This window comes from Sitophilus oryzae, unplaced genomic scaffold (assembly GCF_002938485.1).
Source record: "Sitophilus oryzae breed Bouriz unplaced genomic scaffold, Soryzae_2.0 scaffold_1396_pilon_pilon, whole genome shotgun sequence".
Lineage (NCBI taxonomy): Eukaryota > Metazoa > Arthropoda > Insecta > Coleoptera > Curculionidae > Sitophilus > Sitophilus oryzae.
Genome location: NW_022146055.1, coordinates 14,612,568 through 14,637,443, shown reverse-complemented (window position 1 = coordinate 14,637,443; position 24,876 = coordinate 14,612,568). Strand labels below are relative to the sequence as shown.

The following is a 24,876-nucleotide window of genomic DNA, read 5'->3' as shown; positions in this document are numbered from 1 at the left end:
GAAGATAACAGAAAAAAGGCAGATGACGGTCATACCAATCTATTTATTTCACTAGAAAAACGTTTCTAATATTTTTTTAAATTAACTATGGATGGGTTTATTGATTAATAATCCAGTAAAAATTGTATCGCCGTATAGAGAGCGAAAAAAAATACGGGCAAGCTGATTTTTTCAGAGTTTGTCAGCGACTGTCTTCTGAGTGTAAAATTAACAAAATCGGAAATTTTCCTTTTGCGGTTTTTGAGCAATAGGGGTGTTTTTTTTTAAACTGTACTACAACAAAATAATTAGACACAATTTTTTACATAAGAACATTCTCTATAAGTTCGCCTAAGGAATTTTTTTTATAAGTTTATTATTTCCGGACTTAGCGGCCGCTTTGGGGTGGTTTTCAAAAAGTTTGTTTTACAGCAAATTGACCCGTATGAAAGTTGTTCATAATAAATGGACAAGCAACTTTTCCTCATGAATTTTTTTTGTAGCTTGATTATTTTTGGAGATAGCGTCCAGTTCATGAACAAATTAGGGTAGTTTTCAATGTTACTCTTGTTTCAGCAAATTCACCCTAGGAAACTCGTTCAAAATAAGAGTACATATACCTTTGCCTTATGAACTTTTTTTGTAACTTGACTATTTTTGGAGATAGCGCCCAGATCATGAACAAGTGGTGGTAGCTTTAAATGTCTTTTTTTTCAGGAAATTATCATAATATTGTCATACTATTCATTCACTTGATGAATTCCATGTTTCGTTTTGAGGAAATAAATACATATCATCGGGAAGTTTGCATGTAATTTTAATATGAACACCTTTAAGTTGGTAAATTTGTAGAACTAAACAAAAATTATGAAACTACCCCAATTTGTTCATGAACTGGACGCTATCTCCAAAAAAATGAAGCTACAAAAAAAATCATGAGGAAAAGTTGCTTGTTCATTTACTATGAACAACGTTCATACGGGTCAATTTGCTGTAAAACAAATTTTTTGAAAACCACCCCAAAGGACTCATGAAACGGCCGCTAAGTCCGGAAATAAAAACTTATTAAAAAAATTCATTAGGCGAACTTATAGAGAATGTTCTTATGTACAATTTGAGTCTAATTATTTTGTTGTAGTACAGTTTAAAAAAAACCACCCCTATTGCTCAAAAACCGCAAGGGGAAAATTTCCGATTTTGTTTATTTTACACTCAGAAGACACTCGCTGACAAACTCTAAAAAAATTAGCTTGCCCGTAATTTTTTTTTCAAATGACAATATTATTGGATTATAAATTTTTTCAAAAGCAAACATATTTTAAGAATAAAAGATAGAAAAATGTAATTATCTTTCAAAAGTTTTTTTTTAATGTAAATTGCTGCGGTTATAACGTGGATCAGAAGAACGCAGGGTTGTTCACCACGTACGACACGGAGTATTGTAGCTAAACCATTAGATTTTTACAAATTGTAAGTTTTGGGTTCGTTGAAGGACTATTAGAGCTACAATTTAAAAATATATTTACAAGATACAGAGTGTCCCAAATAAATAAAAAATATTATAGTTGTATTTTTTTAAATGAAACACCCTGTATATTATTACATTTTTAGATTCTACGATTGAAATAAAGGTAAATTTGATTAGGGTTTATCACACTTAAATCTTACTGTTTTTGAAATATTTTCAATTTTATGAAAGTGCAGTAAAACTTTTAAGGCTTCATTTCTCCAAGGGTATCAAAGTTTTTAATACTAATTATTTACTGAAGTTTACTTATTGATCAGATATTGTGTTGCAATAATAAACAAAATACTACCTTATACAGAGTGTCTAAAAATTTATATGAAATAATTATCAGATTTAAACGGCAATAACTTGTTTAATTTAAATGGAACACCCTGTATATTTTACGAGAATCAGATGCACAATTTATTTTTCTATCAAATTGTATTATATCATCTCTTCAAGTTTTCGTAGAAAATGCATTTTCTTATAATTTAGGCCTCATTTACCCATGGAATATTGACATTTTAGATTCGATAGAAGTCGGTAGATCATTGACCATGATATGGCCGAGGATCACGGTTCGGATTCCGCGTAAACAAAGGAGACCCCGTTCTAAACTGAACGGGGTCTCCTTTGTTTGTCTCCAAAAAAGATACGTTAACTAAAAATTTACTTTACAAACCTAATTTATTTAAAAATTGCATTTCTGTATAACTATTCTATACTAATGAATTGATTTTATTTATTTAAATTTTGTTTTTTTTGTCAGTTTTTTAAAGTTGTTGATGAGTAATGTGTTTTTAAAAAGTATTAATTTTTGCGACGTGATTCACAATATAAAAAAGTAATTTTAACGCCTAGGCATAAAAGTAAAGCACTTTTACGCCTAAGCATAAAAGTACGAAAATATATTATTAAACTGACATAAAGTAAAGTAAAGATTTCAGTTAACGTCTCCTTTTTGCTGCCAGGACTAATCTGGACGGGGCCTACTTTGTTTACGCGAAATCCGAACAGCGGTCATCATGGTCAATGGCCTACCGACTTGGCAAGTATCTAAATCAACTCTTAAGCGGCCCATACATTATCAAACAAATTGCGCAACAAAGCGATGCGCAACGTTGCGTTGCACAACTGATTCAGCGGTCCATACACTATCAAACAAGTTGCGCAACAAAGCGATGCGCAACGTTCCGTTGCACAACAGCATCACCCATTCACTTACTAAAATTTTGATCAAACTTTTTATTTTAAAAGTTGTGCATTGTTTGAGAATGTCCTCAATTGCCATTCCGTCAATTATTATCGTATATACCCTAGATCATGCCAATGATACCAAAAAACGAAAAAGAAAACAAAGAATTTGGATGAAAGAACTAAAATATTGCACAACGAAGCGCAACACACACATACAATACACAACGCGCTGCGCAAACGCCTCGTCTGTTGCACAAAAGTATTCAAACATTCTTGAAACTTATCAAACAATTGCGCAACGCATCGAACACTATCATATATTGGCAACTCGTTGCGCAACAGCCTGTGTTGCGCAATTTGTTTGATAATGTATGGGCCGCTTACTCACGAGATATCCGATCTCATCCAGCCTCGAACCGGCGCGGCGCACAGTGGAACGAGCTTATGGGAGCGGCTGGACATGAGGTTTTTTACATGATACTTTCAATCTGGAAAACTTAAAATTATTTTCATATACTGTTTAATATTATGTAAAGAGGGACGTCTTACATTATAACAAAAAATTGTTGCCTTACATAACTTAAACCATATATAGGGCGCTCCAAAAATATAGTGTGTTTTACCAAAACCAATTTTTTTAAAGCCCATAACTTTGCTTCATTGTTATCAATTTTTTTTTCGTTTTGAGATTTTTTGGAGAGGAGGAACTTTGAGTTTTATTAGAAAAAATATTTTTAATAGATTAATAATTTATTATATAGGGTGGTCAACAAAAATGAGCCTTTGAAAATTGCATAATTATTGCATTTTAATAAACGCGGTTTTAGATAAAGTTAATGTTTTCTGGACAAAATAATGTTAAAAAATAATGGTTTAGCATGTTTTCGTTTCGTTTTTGAATATTTCAGCCAAGTGATAACCATATTAAATTACTGTATATTTGAAAATTATTTGAACGACTAGCGTTATTTGTTAATGTCAGGGTAAATGTCAAATAAGGCGTGCGGGAAAGTATCACTTTACGCATTTGTTAGGAAAATAACTATAGTAAAGTGGTAGAACACTAATTTCTCATGAACAAGTCATATTTGAGAATTATTTTTTTAATAGTTGTGCTTATAATAATAAAAACCGTAGATGTATCCTAAAAGGAGGGGGGTGCAATGATTTGGATATTTATACATAAATGTTAAGAAGGATAGTACCTAATAATAATATCGGAATAACCATATATTTTTAAAGCCAGACTTGTTCAACCTATGTAAATTACTTAAAAGCCCTCTGGAAATAGTATCCATCATATAGTTCAAAATTTGTTTTTTCAAAAAACGGCAAATTGGGGCAGCTCTTTTATATATGTTTATAATAAGGGTATTATGGTCTACTATATGCTGCTATTCTTTTTATGGTACCTTGCGGCACTTACTTCATATTTCTTGATGATTAGATCTGTAATAAAAATTCAAAACTTTTTAATTCAAAAATATATAGTAGGTGATTGATGAGATCTATGTACAACATTTTGGCAAAAATTCAAGAACAAAGAACGAGTTAAATTAAAAAAATAATATTTTTTAAAAAACCTACCACAGCTTGGGCAATAAAAAAAAACAAATTGTGGTAATATTTTCAACATGAATTAACCTTTTTGAAAACAGTTAATTTTAAACCTTTGTAAAAACGACAAAATACATTTTTGTTTTCTAAAAATTAGTTTTTAAGAGAGGCCTGACATTTGTTTTTGAAACTACCATATTCAGTTTTCCATTTTCCCAAAAAAAATTTAGCCCCATGTCCAACATTTAACATGGACCCGTTCCATTGTGCGGCGCGGCGTGAATGAGCAGTGTGTATAGGTAGATTTTACACTTTTGCCTTTATTGGACAACAGTACGATAGAGAGTTTCGAACCGGTCACCCGTCCATCCACTAGTATCGCCTTACGTCGCTTAACTTCGGTGGTCTAATGGGAACCGGTGTTTCAACGTAGCTAGGCCGTTGCCAGTGGCCACTGACATAAAGTGTCAAATTCAGCGAGCGTACCATAGTTTCTCGATATTATAATTACATACAAGGTATGACTTTTAAATCTTTTTATATTATTTGGAACGTTTGAAATTGTTTAAAAAATAATTTGTGGCGTTTGAAGAAAAAGAGCATGTTCTATTTGGAGTAAAATGACTTTTTGTGCCTCGCTTGTGTCAAACGTACAGCTTCGCCACAAAAAGTGTCATTTTTACTCCTAATAAAACAATATAGTATCATTCCACTGTCATAAAAAAACAGTAATTAATTTTAATTCCACTCTTAAAACTAATTCCATGTCTAGATAGATTTATATTTAATCTATCATACTTGAATATAATCTTGAGCCACCTTGTACAAAGCCATCAAATTTCTAAGAAAATAAAGCTATTTGCCGAGATCTCGTTTTTATGCGCGATTGGCTTTATTTTTAGAAATTTTAAATGTGGGCTTGGAATAATATTATTATTATTCTGCAGTTTAACAACCTATTATACGTGTCTAGTATGAGCTTGAAAATTGCCACTACGTTTTCATTCGACTTAAATAATAATTTACTGGCATGCCAATTTTAGAAGGTCAAATTTGTTATTGTGCATTTTTGCTATTAAGTAATCGCATTTAATTTCTATACGTTCGTTGTATATAGCGGTAATGTGTTTAATTTTAAAGTATTTGTTTACATTTTTCTTTTAAGTGAAATAAATATAGCACTACCAAAAATTGTTTATCTATTAAATCGTTATATTTTTAATGAACATAATTTAATAGTCGATAAAAAGCCTTTTCCAGGCTGGCAAAATGGGCAACTTAACACTAGAAATGAAGAGACTGTAAGTTAATATCTTTGGAATTAGTGAAGTCCGATGGCCCGGTAGTGGCAAATGCATAACTGATGGAGGAACATTTTCAACAAAAGCATCCAAACGGTGTTGGAATTTTTGTAGACAAAGAAACAAATAAATCCGTTACAGGTTTTGTACCCCTCTCAGAGAGAGTAATGATGATACAGTTAGAAACATCAAAAATACGAACAAATATCATTCAAGTGTACGCCCCAACGGCACAAAGTGAAGACAGAGAAATTGATGAATTTTACGGACAAATAGAACAATTATGGAAGAACATTAAGAAACACGAAGTGACAATTGTAATGGGAGATTTCAATGCCAAAATCGGTAGAGGAGGAGTTGTGGATGTCATTGGAGAGCACGAACTAGGACAGCGTAACGAGAGAGGAGAGAGGCTGGTTGAATTTGTCCAAGAGAAAGATATAGTAGTGACAAACACCTTATTCAAACTACCACCAAGAAGATTATACACGTAGAGATCACCACAGGACACAAAAGATAAAATAGTAAGAAACCAGATTGACTATGTCATGATTAATAAACGATACAGAAATAGCATACTCATAGCCAAGACATACCCAGGGGCAGACATCGCATCGGATCATAACCCTGTAGTTGCAACATTCAAACTAACTTTAAAACGTATCAAGCAGTCCAAGAAGAGTACCAAAATGGACGTCACAAGATTAAGAAACAGCGAAACTAGATCAAGGGTTGAAAAACGACTTACAGAAGAGTTGCAAACATCACAGAGTAGAGATAAGGGAGACATAAACATCGAATGGGCGAAAATTAAAGACACAATTCTTGAAATAGGAAACAAAGAGTTGGGCTGTAAGAATGAGAAAAAGAAAAACGAATGGATGACCGATGAAATTATAGAATTAATGAGATTAAGAAGAGAGGCTAAAACCACTGAAAACAACAGATACAAAAGTATACATCGGGAAATACAAAAGAAAGTAAAAGAGACGAAAGAACACTGGTTGAATGAAAAAAGTGCCGAAATTGAACAACTGCAAAAAGTACATGACTCCTTTAATATACATAAAAAGGTTAAGGAGATCACTGGAAATTATAAAAAGAAGAACGCAAATATACTGGTGGATGATGATGGGAATATAGTAATGGAGCTGACATCAAAGCTTAAGACATGGAAAACATATATCGAAACGCTTTTAGAAGATGACAGAAATAGACCTTTACCCCCAGAAAATGATATAGAAACCGGACCAGAAATAACAACAGATGAAATAGAATATGCGCTGAAGAACATGAAGAACGGGCCAAACTGGCCCAGACGAACTACCCATTGAAATGATAAAACTGCTTAAGGAACATAGCTTGGATGCACTTGCTGAGCTCTTCAATGCGATCTACAGATCAGGAACGATACCAAAAGACTGGTTGGTGTCGACTTTCTTTGTGATTCCTAAGAAAGCCAACGCAAGATTATGTAAAGATCATAGGACAATAAGCCTAATGAGCCATACACTCAAATTATTTTTAAAAATAATTCACAACCGTGTGTATAAAAAACTGGATAATGACATCAGCGATACACAGTTCGGTTTCCGCAATGGAGTTGGCACGAGAGAAGCATTATTTAGTATAAAAGTGTTGACTCAGCGCTGTTTGGATGTTAACAAGGATGTGTACGCCTGCTTTGTGGACTATGAGAAAGCATTTGACAGAGTCCGTCATGAACAACTTATCAAAATTCTGAGAGAAAAGCAAATAGATACCACAGATGCCAAAATTATTGAAAACTTATATTACGACCAAACAGCAAACATCAAGATAGACAGATAAATACACGGAAAACAGCAACATCAAACGTGGTGTACGACAGGGATGTATACTTTCCCCGGTATTGTTTAATATGTACTCGGAAGTCATCATGAGGGACGCATTACACAATGAAGCAGCTGGAGTAGTAGTAAACGGAGTTCCTATAAACAATATACGATACGCAGATGATACCGTACTGCCAGCAGAAAGTATACAGGACCTGCAACGAATGGTCCAGAAAGCGTATGAAACAAGTATCCATTATGGCTTGAATATGAACCTTAATAAAACAAAATTCATGATATTTACCAAAACACCAATCAAAATACTCAACTGATCGTAAACCATCAGATAATAGAGCGAGTCTATAAATATAAATATCTAGGAACCCTGATCAACGACAACAATGATTACTCATCAGAATTAAAAACGAGAATTGAAATAGCAAGTAACACCTTTATTAAAATGAAGCAATTCTTTTGTTTCAAAACTTTAAGTAACCACCTTAAAATACGAATGCTAAGATGCTACATATTTACAATAATGCTCTATGGTATAGAAGCTGCCACTCTAACAAAATAAATGCTTAAAAAGATAGATGCCTTCGAGATGTGGCTTTACAGAAGGGTACTCCAGATATCATATGTTGACAGAATTACCAATGAAGAAGTCTTACGAAGAGTCTCAAAAGATCTAGAATTGTCCCAAGAGGTGAAAATCAGAAAACTCCAATATATGGGCCACGTAATGAGAGGTACAAGATCAAGCTTCTACAACTAATTATCGAGGGTAAAATAATAGGGAAGAGAAGCATAGGAAGAAGACGGATGTCGTGGCTTCGAAATCTCAGAGAATGGTTCAACTGTACATCAAACGACCTGTTCAGGGCAGCAGTCAACAAAATAAAATTAGTCATGATGGTCGCCAACCTTCGCAAGAAGTCGGCACCTTAAGAAGAAGAAAAAGTTTTCCTGGCTCGATTGAAAGCTTTTGAAGTTTTCGTAGAAAATGCAGTTTCTTATAATTTAGACCCCATTTATCAATATACCCATGGAATTTTGTTCGAATATTTTTAATTTGCAAAAGAGTATTGTAATAGTCATAAAGTTGGGCAGCTTTGATCCAGCTCTTATGGTTTCCCAGACCTCAAAGATCGTCCTGGTATTTGGGACACCCTATACATGAAATGTTTCCGATGACGTCAAATAGTACAATAGGACAACTATCTATTTTCAGTTTCTTTGCTCTCTCCATAGTCGAAAATTAGCATACAAAGGTGTCTAGTGCCGATAGGCTTTCTTTGAATAGATGTAGCCCAACTTATTATTCATCAACTGACTCTGCGGCAGTCGAAATTTGTATAAATAACTTTTCTGTCCGACACACTTTTCTGACAACAATAAGTATGTTAACTATAACGAGATAAGTTTTATTAATTTATTACTTTTTATGTGTTTGTTTTAAAAAGTAGAAATATTACATTTTTAAATACTTAAACCACAAGTGTCCTTGGTAATGTCTGTGTATTAATATAATTTGTGTACTATGAATTTTATTTAATATACAGGGTGGTCCGAACTGTATTACGGAAACTTCGGCACCATATTCTGCAGATAAAAATAAGTAAAAAAGTTCATATAAATGTATGTCTTAAAATGTTTAGTTTCGGAGATACAGGGTGTAGAAGTTTCATTTTTATTTCGATTTTTTCTAAATAATTTCTGAAGTAACGTCAATATCTGGATGAAAATTGGTGTCTGGGAGTTTTGTGATACGAGAAATTTGATTTTGATGTCAAAATGACTCCTATTTGTAGGGGGCGCCACCTACATCCGTTTGACTGTTTTGAAGACTAATAACTTTTCGACGGTACCTGTATAAAACCACTGACTAAAAAAATTTACATTTCCATGGCTTTTTACGTAAAAAATGTCTTTGGGTAAAAATCGCTACGAGTAACCGTTCTCAAGATATTTAAAATGGAAATAGTCAATACATGTCATTATTGACAAAAAATAAACACACGTTGTATAGAGTTATTTGACTGAAATAATAAATGCTTATTTTTTTAAATTAATCATCAATTATTCTGCGAAAAAATGATGATTAAACAGTTTCTGTTGAACTTTTGGCACAAAAAGATTTGAAATGTAAGATTTCAGTCTAATAACTATTTGGTCAACATGTTTAATTTGTCAATGTTGACAGGTATTGATAATTTCAGTTTCAATCTCGAGAACCATTACTCGTAGCGATTTTTACCAAGAGACCTTTTTTATGTAAAAAAAGTTGTAAATGTATATTTTTTTACTCAGTAGTTTTATACAGGTATGGATGAAAAATTATTACACTTCAAACCAGTTAAAGCATATGTAGGTGGCGCCCTCTACAAATAGGATTCATATTGACATGAAAATCAAATTTCTCATATCCAAAAACTGCCAAACACCAATTTTCATCGAAATATTGACGTTACTTCCTAAATTATATGGAAAAAATCGAAATAAATATGAAATTTCTACACCCTGTATCTCCGAAACTAAGCATTTTAGGATATACATTTATACGAACTTTTTTACTTATTTTAGTCTGCAGAATATGCTGCAGAAGTTTCCGGAATACAATTCGGACCACCCTGTATATCTTTAATAATAATTATTTTTTATACAAGACGATAAAATGGTATTTTATCGTCGACCGAAAGAATTAATTCACGAGCGATGAAATCGCCAGTGAATTAATTTCGGGAGACGATAATGCAGTTTTATCGTCGTGTATAAAACAATATTTTTTTCCATAGCGAGTTACGTTTTATAAAATATTCAGAAATTATTATTTTAAGGAATTCATTACGAGTATTTTGGTGATCTACTTCCATTTAAATCCCAATTAACAAACGTGCGAGAAGAAATAAAGTTTTTAACCTATCCTCGCTGTTAAAGTATCATTTAATCTACCCTTGCGGTTAAAGTACTATTTTATCTACTATTTTTGATAGATATAAGGCAATTTTAACAGTTGCTTTGGAAAAAAAGATATTAAATAATGAAATATTCGTTTTTACTAATCTTTGATTTATTAAATTTATGTATGTCTCCCTCAGATCATTATTTTTGAAGTGAACCTTCTTTACGCGCGCTGGGAGTAAAATTTCAAGGCCGCGACGCACGAACTAGCGCCACGACACGCGTCACGAAAAGTGGTAACGATCGAAAAAGTAGTAGATACAATAATATAAAAAAATGTTTCTCTTTTTATTAAAATATTTAAAAAAATTATTTACTGAGAGGGTAAGGAGCCCAAAATTTTTTTGAACACTGGCCTGCGACTTCCTCGCTACATCACTGGTCAAAATAAGATTAACTAAATCTATCTAAAAACCATTTTATTGCCAATAATATATACCAAAAAAAGAACAAAACCAAAAACACGAAGGAAATAAGTTCGTTCGTAGTTATCGCGATTTCGTTCTGCATATCGACTACATTAAAGGGTCTTAAACCGGCAGTAAAGTTAAATAAAACCCGAGTAAATCTTATCCCGCAAAGCAGTTTACAGAGGGAAGCAGAGAGAGAGAGAGAGAAAGAGAGAGGGAGATAGAGTGGTCCATTGAAATGCAAATGCGATCGTGTCGGCAATTATCGCCTTTACAAATGATTCCGTGCGGCCGTTTGCGACGATCCCACAGGTTGAAAAGAGAGAAGAGTAGGTCTGGGATATAGAGGACCGCGGTGTAGAGAGAGACGGATGTTAGGGATGGAAGATTTTAGAGTTGAGTTAGAAACGTATGTTATACGAGGGCGACTTTTTTCCAGTGAATATTTTTTCTACCAGTGACTCTTAATAAACAACAAATGTAATATACTATTGTTACTTTGTTACGTAATATTACGGTAACATTGGCAATTTACAAAAAAAAACGGCTTTATAAATAATATTATTTTATTTCGAAACTGTAAAAACATTACAAAAAAAAACGAGAACGTGTGTACGAAGAGTCAGAGTGGCTTATTATATCGTCATCTGATTCTTCTTTCTCTTTCGTTAATTGAGTCTGTACTCTATTACTTCGAAATTGATATCTTCTTCCATTTCTTTCTCAGCTTCTATACAATTCTTGGATGTTCTTCTCTTCTTCTACTTATTTGAGATCTAGTCGATCTGTTAGTTTTAAGGTTGTCTCTGTATGAGTTCTTGGGAGATGCTGGACTGTCATCATCTTTTTGGAGGTTAGGTTAAGTTCGGTTGTCTCTTACCCATGGGCTTCCTTTCAAGAGCTATGCGTAGTAGCCTGTCTTCTTCCATGCGTTTTACGTGTGCGAACCATTGTCTTTTTCTTTGCCTACCCCATCTCACTACGTCCTGTATTCCACATTGTCTGATATTTGTGTTTCTAATTCTGTCTCTTCTGCATGGTCTTCCCCATTATGGTTCTTAGTTGTTGGTTCCTTATCATTATTTCTTCATTTCAGCGGCTCTTAACATGCTTTTGGTTTTGTTTGTTTCCTTTCGGATTTCTATGCAAAAAAATCGCTAAAATTAAAATGCAAATAATTATAATGGAGATTGTGTTTGCTAAGAGAGCTGGGTTAAATTTACAGAAACTGCACATAGACATAATTAGTATAATATAGTGTCTGATGCAGATCTTATAAATTTTAATTTTGCTATCTATTCGCATGGGAAAGGCTTTGTCCACACTGTTTATTCGGCTTCTCGCATTTTTCTCTGAATCATGGTTAGTACGATATATCTATTCCTAGGTACCTAAACTGTGATACTTGCTCAATAATTTTGTTTTCTACTACCAGTTTGCATCTTACCGGCTCTTTAAGTTAAGTATTTAGTTTTTTCTGTAGAGATAATCATATTTAATTCTGGGCTTACTTGATAGAATTTATGAAGCTGTCTCTGCATATCGTTGTCTCCGCGATAATGGCTACATCATCAGCGTAACACACCATGCTAACTCTGTTGTGTCCCATTCGATAACCGATATTCATCGAGTGTGTCCCATTCGATAATCAATATTCATCGAGGTCACGTTTTCTATGATGATGTCCATTAAAAGACTGAATAAGAAGGATGTCTCCTTGTCTAATGCCTCCTGGTGTTGGTATGTCTTGTGTTAGATTATTTCCTGCTTTTACTTGAGTTGCGTTATCGATATTTAGCTTTCTGATGTTTTTCACAATATTATCAGGCACTTTTTTCTCTTTCAATATGTTTATAACGTCAGATATAGCTAAATGCTTTAGTCAAGTCGATGAAACGGAGGCTGGTGTATTAAACTCTTGCTCTATTTTATTTATGGATCTTTTTCTCCATTTAGTAAATTAAAATTATGGGCAATATAAGTAAGTTTTCCGGCCCTATCCGCGCTAAGTCTGTTTCTTCTTGGGTAATAAACAAATCCATAAGTACTAAAGGTTTATTCGGTTGGGGCTTTTGACGATGGTAAATTTAAAATGTCTACTGCCAACATACTTATTTTAGACTGGGCAAATGAAAGAGAGCAGAGCGGGAAAAAAGCAATATTTCCAATGTTACTGATCTTGGGGTAATATTACGTAATATTACCAAAATTACCGGCAATTTTACCGCGGCAAATCGGTTTTTTGGTCTGAAAAAAAAGAGTTATTGGCACGAGCCACTTTTGAAAAACCGGTATATGATCTTTGTTAACTTTTTTTTGAATAAATCAGTAGCAACTTCTAAATAACTACAACAAGAGTCTATTACGCTGTACTGTTCGGGTCGCCCTCATGAGTCGGGTAGAGCGGGTGCGTAGCCGAAGGAAATATATTATATTTCAGAAATCAGGTCCTAAAGCTTAGCCCGAACCTGTCGTGAACCACACCCAAAATTGCAAACACACGTGCTTTGTTTAAGGCTTGATTAAGGTTTGCAGAGCTTCAGCATTTGCCATAAAATAGCGAGCAATTTGTTACAAAACCATATAAATTATATATAACTGTAATAACAAAACTTCAATCTATTTCCGTATTGTAACGGAATTTTAAATGATGTCTTTATTTTCGAGAAAATTTAGTCCGAACATAAGGAATATTTTGATGATGTTTGACCATCAAAATATTAAAAATAAAAAAAATGTCTAAAAATGTGCTACAATACGGATATAGTATAATCCTTTATCTTTAATTTCCTTCTTAATTTGAGTAAAAATACCTAGCCAGGTTTACATAAAACGTTAAATGCCGAACGCTTATTTTGCTACTTTTTCGGACTATAGTGAAATGGATTCTTAAGTACTTGGTACCTTCGTTTTAATCAGTAACATTTACCTATTTATGTGTGTGTGCGTTATTTGTCTGAAGATATTTGCTCTGTTTGCACTCAAGATTTTAGTTAAGATTGATTTTCCTTTGTGCCCATTACATTCGACCAAAAGAATACAAAGAAGCATCCCTCGTAGCATGAAAAATTTATGTGAGGGATTTCGACTCGCCGAAGTGTATCGCTTTCGGAAGTGAGAAGGGATAATAACTGCGATGATATGCGTTTCAAAGCAAAGTAATTGGATTTCGTGTTTTGCGAATAAAGTAAATCACCCTCTAGAGGCGTTTCCAAACGTCAGATTTATGACTGCAAACGCCGATTAAATTTATTTACAGGGGTTTTACACACAACTCCGTCCATTAAAAAATGTTTACGATAACTAACTAACCTAACCTAACCGATTTTGATGATTTTTTAAAGAATTTGTAATTTTATTGAATTATTTGACTTTTTAGTATCTCTTTCTAAATTAAAAATGAAAGTTCTCATCTGTCAATTATACGAGGGAAAACAAAATGTTGACGTTTTGGTAAAAGTTTGAAGGGTTTAACAACAAAATAAACTTAAAACCCGTTTTTGCATCAAGGTGTATCTTTTCTTGGTGTATCTTTACTTATGCATCAGAGACCTGGAGTCTGAAAACTACAAATAGACGAAAAATAGATACTTTCGAAATGTGGGCCTACAGAAGAATGCTGCGAATTTCATACACAGAACATCGGACCAACGTATCAATTCTAAGGCAGTTGAAAGTTAACACAAGACACTCAACCAAAATAAACCATTCATACCTTAGGTACTTCGGGCACATTTCGAGAAGAACAGATGGACTAGAAAAAATCATAATCGAAGGGAAGATTAATGGCAAACGACCAAGGGGAAGATCTCCGACGCGCTGGGTGGACCAAACCAAAACAATTATTGGTCACGGCCGGCAAGAGGCTTCTATAGCCGCTCAAGATAGAGATGGATGGAGAACAACGATCCGAGCAATTGAGACATGATGTCACCATACTCTTTCGAGAGTTAACGGACGAGAAGAAGAATCTTTTCTAGGTAGTTGGTTGACCGAAAACTTGGATCAATCAGCAGAAATAAAATCTCGAATAGAAATAGCCAGAGCATCCTGTAAAACTCAAATAAATGTATCTGCAGTGGAGACATCAACTTAAAGCTTAAATTAAGAATGCTAAGGGGTTACATATTTGCAACTCTACTCTATGGTTCAGAGGCTCGGACACTTAAAAAGGCCGAAATGGAGAAGCTTGAGGCATTCGAAAAATGGTATTATCGGCGTATGCTGAGGATTGCATGGACTGACAAGGTACAAATGTAGAACTGCGACGCAGAATTCAGAAGGACGAAGAGGTGATTAACACCCTTAAAAAGAAAAAACTTGAGTACTTTGGACTCTTTGGACACATAGTGAGAGGACCGAGGCATATTTATGCCCTGCTGCAGAACATAATAGAAGGAAAGATAAAGGGCAGACGGAGCCAAGGAAGAAGAAGAACATCATGGCTCAAAAATTTGAGAGAATGGTTTGGAATGACTTCAAACCAGTTATTCAGAGCAGCCGTTAACAAAGTTAGAATTGCCATGATGATTTCAAACCTCCATTAGGAGATGGAACCCGAAGAAGAAGTATCTTTTCTCGATAGTTTATTTTTTACTTATCTTAATGTCATAAAAATTATTATTAAAGTCACATTACTATTGCTTGTTGATAGTTATTCTAGTAGAGATTGTTTTAAGTCCATAAATTGTATCGGCTATTGTAACTTTAATTGAACGTGACAGCGTTGATTGAAAAAATAAGAAGTTGCGCAGCCTTATGGGTAATTTTGTGGTACTAAACCTGTCCGAGATGTAGCTGGCGTTACCGTCAGCCTGTCCGAAAATTCCGAGATTTAGTTTAGTTTTGCGCCGCGCCGCCCTGATAATCATTTACAGCGCAGAGCGCAGCGGATAAGGATTACTGTACATATCCTATCCTTACTGCAGTAGTTCTGCTTTCAGTCGACAGAGTGAGTAGTTGCCGGCGACATATTTTCAATATGGCGCCATTTTTTCAATATGACGTCACTTCCGGAAATACCGGAAGTTGACAGCCAGCTTTCTTGTTTTATTACATACTTAAATTCCCTGTAAAATTTTATGAATTTTGACATCAAACACTCTTAACCTAACATTAACCGTTTTTGGAGTAAAAAAATGTCTGTTATAGAATTTTTATTTTTGTTGTTTATGCTATGTTTAACACGAATAAATTTTCAATACATAAATTTAGCCGAATTAGAGAAAATAAGTGTTTTAAGCGTTGACCGCAGAACGATTGGTGTCTCCACCGTACAGCACTTGGGACGTAAGGGGAAATAAAATCAGCCTTGCCACGAATTCGCCCATTAGGTTGCGTATCTTCCCAATTCTTTCAATCAACGGTGGTAGAGATAGAGATCAACTGTATTGTACTGTATACTCCGACATGCCATGAAAGTTTAGGTCGATCTCGTTTATGTCTGTCTGTAGGTGTCCACTATAATACTTGCTTTGGTATTCTGTCGTCAGCCATTCGTTGTACATGGCCGTACCTTCATTTTTTCACGTATTCTCTCGTTCCTAATTCTGTCTAAACGGGAGATTCGAGCTGAGCTTCGCCAGAAGTCCATTTCGGTCGACAACAACTTCTTTTTATGTCTTTCGCTTAACTGTTATACCTCAGAGCCATATAACATTACGCTATTCAGAATCGCGTTATAGATAAGTTTTGTTCTGTGATCCGAGATATCCCTAGACCAAAGCACCAAGTTTAGCGCTTTTATCACCTTTCTGCCTCTACCAATCCGTTCTTCGATTTTCTTTTCGCATCTCCCTTTGCATGCGATTTTTACCCCTAAATACATATATTCTTCGCAGGCTTCATTTCAAGAGATCAACTTCTGGACTTAAAACCATCCTTGCTGGAGTACCTAACTGCCAACAAACAGTAATAAATGACTTTTCAATGACAGTGCCATTACAAAAAAATAGCACTATTTTATAGGTGTGTTCATGATGATAGTCTAGCTTTAGTTATTGGTCATACATAAATGTTTTATAATCTAAGTATACGTCTAAAAATATCGGCACATTTTTTGAGCGCGCGCGCCTCTGGAAATAGGCCGGGCTGACCTCAGAAGTTCGCGACATACGGACATTTTTCGTACTATTTTTAGATTAGTTCGCACTCGTAGATATACATACGGTACGAATAGCGCAAAACTTATCTAAGCACGCTATAATAAGACAATTTAACTTTAAATAATTTTGATTACTATGAATGTGGTAGAAAAAAAAATAATTTCGGACTTAAATTAAAAGTTCCAAGCTTAATTGTTATTTTGAGAGATATTAACTCTCTGTAGTTGATAAGTAATAAAAGTGTTTTAATATACAGGGTGGTCCGAACTGTATTCCGAAAACTTCGGCAGCATATTCTGCAGATAAAAATAAGTAAAAAAGTTCATATAAATGTGTGTCCTAAAATGCTTAGTTTTGGAGATACAGGGTGTAGAAGTTTCATTTTTATTTCGATATTTTTCAAATAATTTCTGAAGTAGCGTCAATATTTGAATAAAAATTGGTGTCTGGGAATTTTTGTGATATGAGAAACTTGTTTTAGATGTCAATATGACTCCTATTTGTAGGGGGCGCCACCTACATGTGTTTTAACAGTTTTGAAGAGTAATAACTTTCGTCCGTATACCTGTAAAAACTACTGAGTGAAAAAATATACATTTTCGTGACATTTTACGTAAAAAATGCCTCTTGGTAAAAATCGTTACGAGCAACCGTTTTCAAGATATTTAGAATGGAATTAGTCAATACCTACATGTTATTATTGACAAAAAATTAACACGTTGAATAGATAGTTATTTGACTGAAATAATAAATTTGGGAAATGTTTATCCTTTTAAATTAATCATAAATTTTTCTGCGAATAAATTATGATAGAACAGTTCCTGTTGAATTTTTGACACAAAAACATTTCAAATTTATGATTTCAGTCTAATAACTATTTAGTCAACATGTTTAATTTATGTCAATGTCAATGATGACAGATATCTATTGATAATCTCCATTCCAAATATCTCGAAAATAATTACTGGTAGCGATTTTTACCGGGAGATCTTTTTTACGTAAAAAGAAAACGTCGTAAATATATATCTTTTACTCAGTGGTTTTATACAGGTACGGACGAAAAGTTATTACTCTTCAAACCAGCTAAAACTATGTAGGTGGCGCCCTCTACAAGTAGTAGTCATATTGACATCAAAATCAAATTTCTCATGTCAAAAACTCCCAGAAACCAATTTTCATCCAAATATTGACGTTCCTTCATAAATTATTTGGAAAAAATCGAAATAATACACCCTGTATCTCTGAAACTAAGCATTTTAAGACATATACATTTATACAAACTTTTATACTTATTTTTATCTGCAGAATATGCTGCTAAAGTTTCCGGAATACAGTTCGGACCACCCTGTATACTTTGTCAAATAATAATTTGTCAATTAAATTTTGCTTAACGATCGATAAGTAAAGAAAAGCTAAATTGAAATATAAATACGATCTCCTCTTCATATACCTACTTAAGGACCATGTTTCATGGGATGGACAGTAAAAACCTAGTAAAAACTCTTAACTGTATCTAATGAAACAAATATATAAAGAAAAAAAGAAAGCTAGACAGACAATAACGACAGAACGACCGTCAAACCATTTCTAATGCAAAGTGCCGACAGACTGTAAACAGAGAAGAGATAGTCAGTCGTAGGTTGTTGAACTAAAACTTGCTTCACTATTGTCGGACTGAACGTACAGTTTTGCTTAGTTTGGCGTTTATTTGCCATTACTCCATGTATACGATTCCGCATTTTTTCTTTATTACATCAAATTAAGTTTTTTACTTTATTGTAGATACATACATTTAGGGATGAAAAGGCATTTTACTTATTTTTTATGTAAAAAATGATAGTCTACAACTTTTTAATGATATTTTCTCTAATTTAAATCCAAATCATTTCTGGTTAAAGATAACCACACGGAAAAAATAATTTGTAATAATGTAATGGTGGTAATTCTCACAATATCGGAGAAGATTCAGATTGTAGTTATTAAAATTTAAATAAAAAATGAAAATCATTATTACAAATTGTAGCACTTCTAGTTCTAACTACATTTTTTGACACAGTTTGCTGTTACTAGGCACTACTGTAAACTGAGTTGGGGAAAAATAATAACCACCACAACAATTGGGTTTCATATTATGTTTACAAAAATCTAAGCCTAATTGTTGTAGTTTTTCTTTTTTATATGTCTTTTTTTCAGTGCATAAAATCAAAACATAAACGTTCGTATTATTTAAGAGTTACATAAATGGTAGCATAGTAAAAGAAAAGAATGAATGGAAACGTTTCTACCTGCTACGGAATTAATACGTCAACCACGTTGACATCCCAGCGAGGCAGGGCACAAGTTGCCCCTCAGTAAAAATTAATTAATCATCTACCAGAGGTGTTAGTTGTCGAAACTACGGTTTCATAGGAAGCTCTTAATTAACTATCTAACTATTTGATATTAATCACCTTCGGCTGTCACATTTTCTTCTAATTAATTATTTTTTTATGTATGTACTTGATAAATAGAATCTCTTAAAAAATGATTAAAAACAATAAAAAAATCAATAGATATTTATGTAACTTTTTTTTTATTTACAGATAAATCCAATGAGGTTCTTCTACCGCATCTTCACGCCGATGAAGGTGAGACCAATCAAAATAGTGAACACTACACTTTCTACTGGAGGAAAACAACTTCAAATTGTTCCTGTTGTGAACGTCAATAACGTCAATGCAGACACGACATCAGCCATCGCCAAATCTCCAAAAATTGAGAAAGCAGAAGAAAAAGTCGAATCGATGTCTCCACCGAAAGAAACTGCGAGCGAACAAGAGGATAAGGAAAGACTGTTTGCGCATTTACGACTACAAAGTAAATCTAAAGCTTTGCAGAATGCTGAATTGAAAAAAGCATTAGCAGCTGAAAAGATTATTAAAGAATGCGTGTTTGAGTACGAAGAACCCGATCAGGAAGAAATAAAACGATTTGCCGAAAAGAGAGATAGAGAGTGGGCGCTTCAAAAGAAACTCGAAGAAGAGACGAGGCCGGAAATAGAAGTATACTCTAAAGATTACTACTCGAGCAAGAAACGAAAAAAGAGCAAGCATTCAAAAAACGAATCGAACGGCCACAAAGAAAAAAGAAGAAAAGTTCACGGGGACAAAATCCACGCCGAGATCACAAACAACGATAAAACCGATCTCAAACTGAAAGTTAAAATCACAACAAACGGCCATAAGCACAAACATCATAAAATCGAAAGCAATGACAAGTCTCAGATCAGCAACAAGGAGAAATTACTTCAGATGAGGCAAGTACGACACAAACACCTATCGGGTTCAGGAGACGAGAAATTCCAACCGATGAAAGCGATTATAAAAATACCTAAATTGTATACGGATAAAAAGGAAGTGGTTTCGGAAAACAATAAATACTCTTTAGGAGAACCGGTGCCGAAAAAGAAAAGAGAAAATCCTAAAGTGAATAACGAATCTCAAAAAATTAACAAAACAATCGAAAACAACAATTATAAGGAATCTCAAATTAAACAGAGGATTGAACCGATGATCATTAAACCCGTATCTAAAATAAGCGATGCTGTGAATTCTAGGCCCACGCTTACTATTGCTAGGCCTGTTCCTAGACCAGAATCAACAAAAATTGTTCAGAAAGAAAAGACCTCAAAAGTTACTGCAACGCAGATGGAGAAATCCGATTCCCATATTCAAAAGACATTTCTTAAGTCAGCTACAACTTCGACCGAAAAATACTCCCACGACCAGAAGGTCGGTCAGAACAAGAATGAAATTGCAAAAACTACTTCTACAATAACACCTAGTAAAGTACTTCCTATCGGAAGTATTAGTACTAATAATGAATCGTTGGACCGAAAAATTGCAAGTTTACAAGAACGATGTACAATAGAAACTAAAAATACCGTTGCAAATAACATTCGCGTTGATAATGGAAAATCTGAAAAGAAAGCTACATTTGTAAATGAGAAATCCAAAATATTATCACCGCAATATCCCTCAAGTTTTACCGTTCGAAAGATTGATAGTGGTGCTAAACGAAAATCCGAGCAAAATGAAATTTCGGATAAACGTCCCAGTTTAGAAATTACTTTAATCCAACCTACTTCCACGACTCCAACTAAAACAGAAACAAAACCCGTCGCTAAAAGGCCACTACCTGGAACTATACCTTTAGAGAAAATAAGAAATGCTGAGCATTTAAAGTCTGGGGTTAGTATTCTATCAAAAATCCCGGAAAGGCGCGATAATAACGGAGTCTTGGACTTGTCCAAATCAAACAAGTCTCCACCGACGTATAATTCGCCTCGGTCCACACCCAAAACTGAACCCATTAATGGGCTCAATAGGCAGATCGGAATTGCGAGGCCTGGAAATTCTCCAGGTCGAAATACTCCAGAAACAAAGAACATACAACTATCAAACTTGCAAATGCTATCTAAAGTTGCCACCGAACAATCCTCGATTAGCAAAGTTAGTTCGACTATGTCCAAACCTAATAGGCCGCAAGTACCCAATTTGCAAACTATTAACAAAACTCTTATACAACAATCCTCGGCTGGCATTAGAAACCCGGGTGTCAGTCGAATGCCGCCAAATTTAAACGAAATCCAAAAATTCAGGCCTATGAACACTCAGATCCGAAGTCTGAGGCCTAATCCGAATAAAAACATCAGAACTATTATCAATCCTAGCTTATTGAATCAGAATAGATTAAGCGCCAATCAGAATGTTACGTCTACTGACAGTACAGAAAAGAAAGACGTACCTCAGAAACCGCAAACTCAGACGGTAAGTTCGAGCTCTAATAATAGCCCGGTGCCAAAAGAAACTCCAAACATTAAACCGGCTATTATGGACCAACGCATTATCGAAAAGAAGGAAATACCCGCGTAGGAGTCGGATATCTTCTCCAATTCTCTGTAAATATTGAAAAATATGTGATAATTATAAATTTTAAATATATTTTTAGACATTGTAGTTAAGAAAGGTGACCGCGACTGAATGTATAAATAAATGTTATTATTTAATAACCTATAATTTGATTGTTCAAACTATTTTAATTTTTTTCTGCCTAGCAATAGTCAGGGGAAACATTACTCAGGTCTGTTAAGTTGCAAGTCTCAGATTTTTAGATTGCTGAAAACTTTGTTTTATTGCACAAAATTTATGGTTACCTCTTAGAGAAAAAACAACATAAACTTATGATATCAGTTTTATGCAGGTCTGAAAGTTTGATACTACTTATTTAGTGGTTCTGTATTACCTAGTTCTTTAGGAATTTTAGTGCAATACAGTTCTATATAACATATTATATATCCTTAAGGCATTAGTAGACTTTGAAATACTCATAATTAAAAGTGTATTTTTTTCATGGGTATAAATAGTCTTATTTTAATATGTAAATAAGTAGAATGGTGTTGCCAAAAAAACAGTTCAAATAATCACTTAATGAGTTTTTATTCAGGCTAATATTTTGGATGATTGAAGTAGTAAAAATTCAAGTGATAAGCATCCCAGTGTTTTAATAATATTAATTAATAGTTCAATAACAATAGATGACTCGGTCAAAATGTCCTTGGACAAAAGTCAACTGGATGACTTTGAAAGAAAAAGTCAAGGGTAGGACGTTGAAAAGGCTACTAGCAAGAATGAATCCTAAAGAATGTGGTAACAAATAATGGACTGACTTTACTTTCCTTGTGACTGTATTTTTTACAGACTTTTTTAACTTTACAAGTTCCTCTACATAACTTTATAGACTCTTATTATTCTTTTTTATCGAAAATACTGTTTGTGTGTTTTTTATTGTTACTTGTTAATTTTGATTTATGTATGTATAATTGTGGTTGTATTTTTGTTATATTTTATATTATTTTTAGTCTTAAGTTTTAACTCGTACCTCACTTTGTATATATGTAAATAGACATTTTTAAATATATATACTTGTAAATATGTATTCATAATAACGTAAATAATAAGTATAAATGTGGTTTAAGTATAGCCCATATAAGTTAATCTGATTTAATTGTATGTATAACTAGTAGACTGTTTTTGAATATACTATTTTGAACGTCTAGAACCGTACTTAGATTTTAGGTAAAACGGATATTTCGTCTAAAACCTAAATTATTATAGAACCTTGTAATATCGTGTAGAATAACCGTATACAATTAAATGGTTTTAAAATTATTATTTTGATTATTTATTTTTATTTGCCCAAATAAGTCTGTACAATGAAAGAAAGTATAATAGCGCCATATGTTTGTCATTTTACTTCAAAATGTAAATTTTATTAGCCGACCATACCAATAGATATGGTAGGCTATTAGGATCGGCAAAAAAAAGCTTTTTTAATTTCACTCAAAATGAGTTATTTGGGTCATAAATGACCTAAATACAAAATATTTTCGTGGTGTCTGTCTGTCTGTCTGTCTGTCTGCCGTCTGTAACACGATAACTCAAAAACCGCTGAACCGATTTTAACCAAATTTGGCACAAAAATACTGTAGGCACCCGAGAATCTGGCCATTAGTTTTTGGTGGGGGTGGGGGGTTGGTAAGGGGGTATAGGATTTTCTCTTTACCATTTTTGAAATAAATTGAAAATAACAGTGTAACTTTGAAAACTAAAAAAATGGCAACATTTTGAGGACCGCCGGCTTTGTTTACGGAGAATGAACAGTGGCACCCAAAAGTTTTTCAAGATTTTCCGGAAAATGGCAAGAAAAATATAAAATTTTCAACATGTGGGGTGGGTGTTTCTAGGGTCGAACTATTATACTACCATTTAAAATACTTGCGCTTATTTCTGAGACACCCTGCATAACTATGCAACAGAAGTGTAAAAAATGCACAACAGTTTACATCTAGAACATATTTTTCAGCCACTTGAAGAATTTCACTAAATTTAAATTGCCCCCCGTATGGTTGAAAACAGCAAATTGATATTTGATTACTTATAGATTACCACCTATATACAAAATGACAGGAAGACCTGGAATATGGCGCCCAACTTGATTAGACCTTCTGCGCATGTTGACGCTCATTCTCTATCCCTTCTATTTCTCTGGTTAGGATGAAAGACCTATCATATAAGAAAATTACCAATATGCTAAAGGCTATAAACTGTAGACTGTAGAAAATATTCCAAAATTATGGAAAGTGACAGAAATGACTATGGTGCAAAGCCAGGAAAGCTAGTACACACATTTACATTAATATAATACAAAAAAACTCAAACTTTAAGTGAGGATGCAGGAATAAAATTCTCGAAAGCTTGACAAATTTGAAAAAGTAGTTTTATTAGCCTGTGTGGTGATTATTGACTGCATCCTCACTTAAATTTTGAGTTTTTTCTTAACTTAGTCCGTCACGACTAAACCTACTATTTTTTAACATAATACTATATCACTTCTATTTGAAAGATTAGTTAACAATGGTTAAGTTAACATAGAGTTAAACAATTGGGAAAAATCGTCATGATAAAATGCTATAATGCGGGAATTATCTTCCTAGCCTAATTTAAGCCTAATTTGCCTCTTAAATCAACTCCTACTTTAAAAGTATGTTGACTGTGGATTATTATTTTGGATTTATTTTGCATAGAAAATAGTTTGTTTTGCATTGTTATTCAATTTTAATTTAAAAATAAATGCAATTTTTCTTAAATTGAAAATATTTTCTTAATAAAAAATCAACAGGGGAGCCAATATTTAGACAGTTGAAAATTTGCATGGAATTTCCTGTTTCCAACGAGGACCCACCACCCGATATGTAATCAAAATGGCTCATTACAAAGGCCTTAGAGAAATTTCAGAAAAAAAAAGAGTTTCACAAGAAAGCATAACGATTCTATACCTATTGAATACCAGCTTAATGCCGCAACTGAAACAAAATTGCCGATAACAAGTCTGGTATCACATCAAAAAATGTAGACATGGTAGCTTATTACAAAAACTAATATCGAACACAGATTCACATCATTCGAATACTCATTCACATTTGTTACATCAAGCGATTAAAAAAAG

At 33.7% G+C, this 24,876-nt stretch overlaps 1 protein-coding gene across 1 annotated transcript in view; it reads left to right on the top strand.

Moving 5' to 3' along the window:
- Window positions 1-23,042, top strand: part of LOC115876086 — an 81,146-nt gene extending 58,104 nt beyond the window's left edge. The window contains exon 7 of the mRNA XM_030891783.1: window positions 19,413-23,042. Within this exon, the coding sequence (XP_030747643.1) occupies window positions 19,413-21,743 (2,331 nt within the window). The 3' untranslated portion in view covers window positions 21,744-23,042. The remainder of the gene's footprint in view (window positions 1-19,412) is intronic.
- The last annotated feature ends 1,834 nt before the right edge of the window (window positions 23,043-24,876 follow it).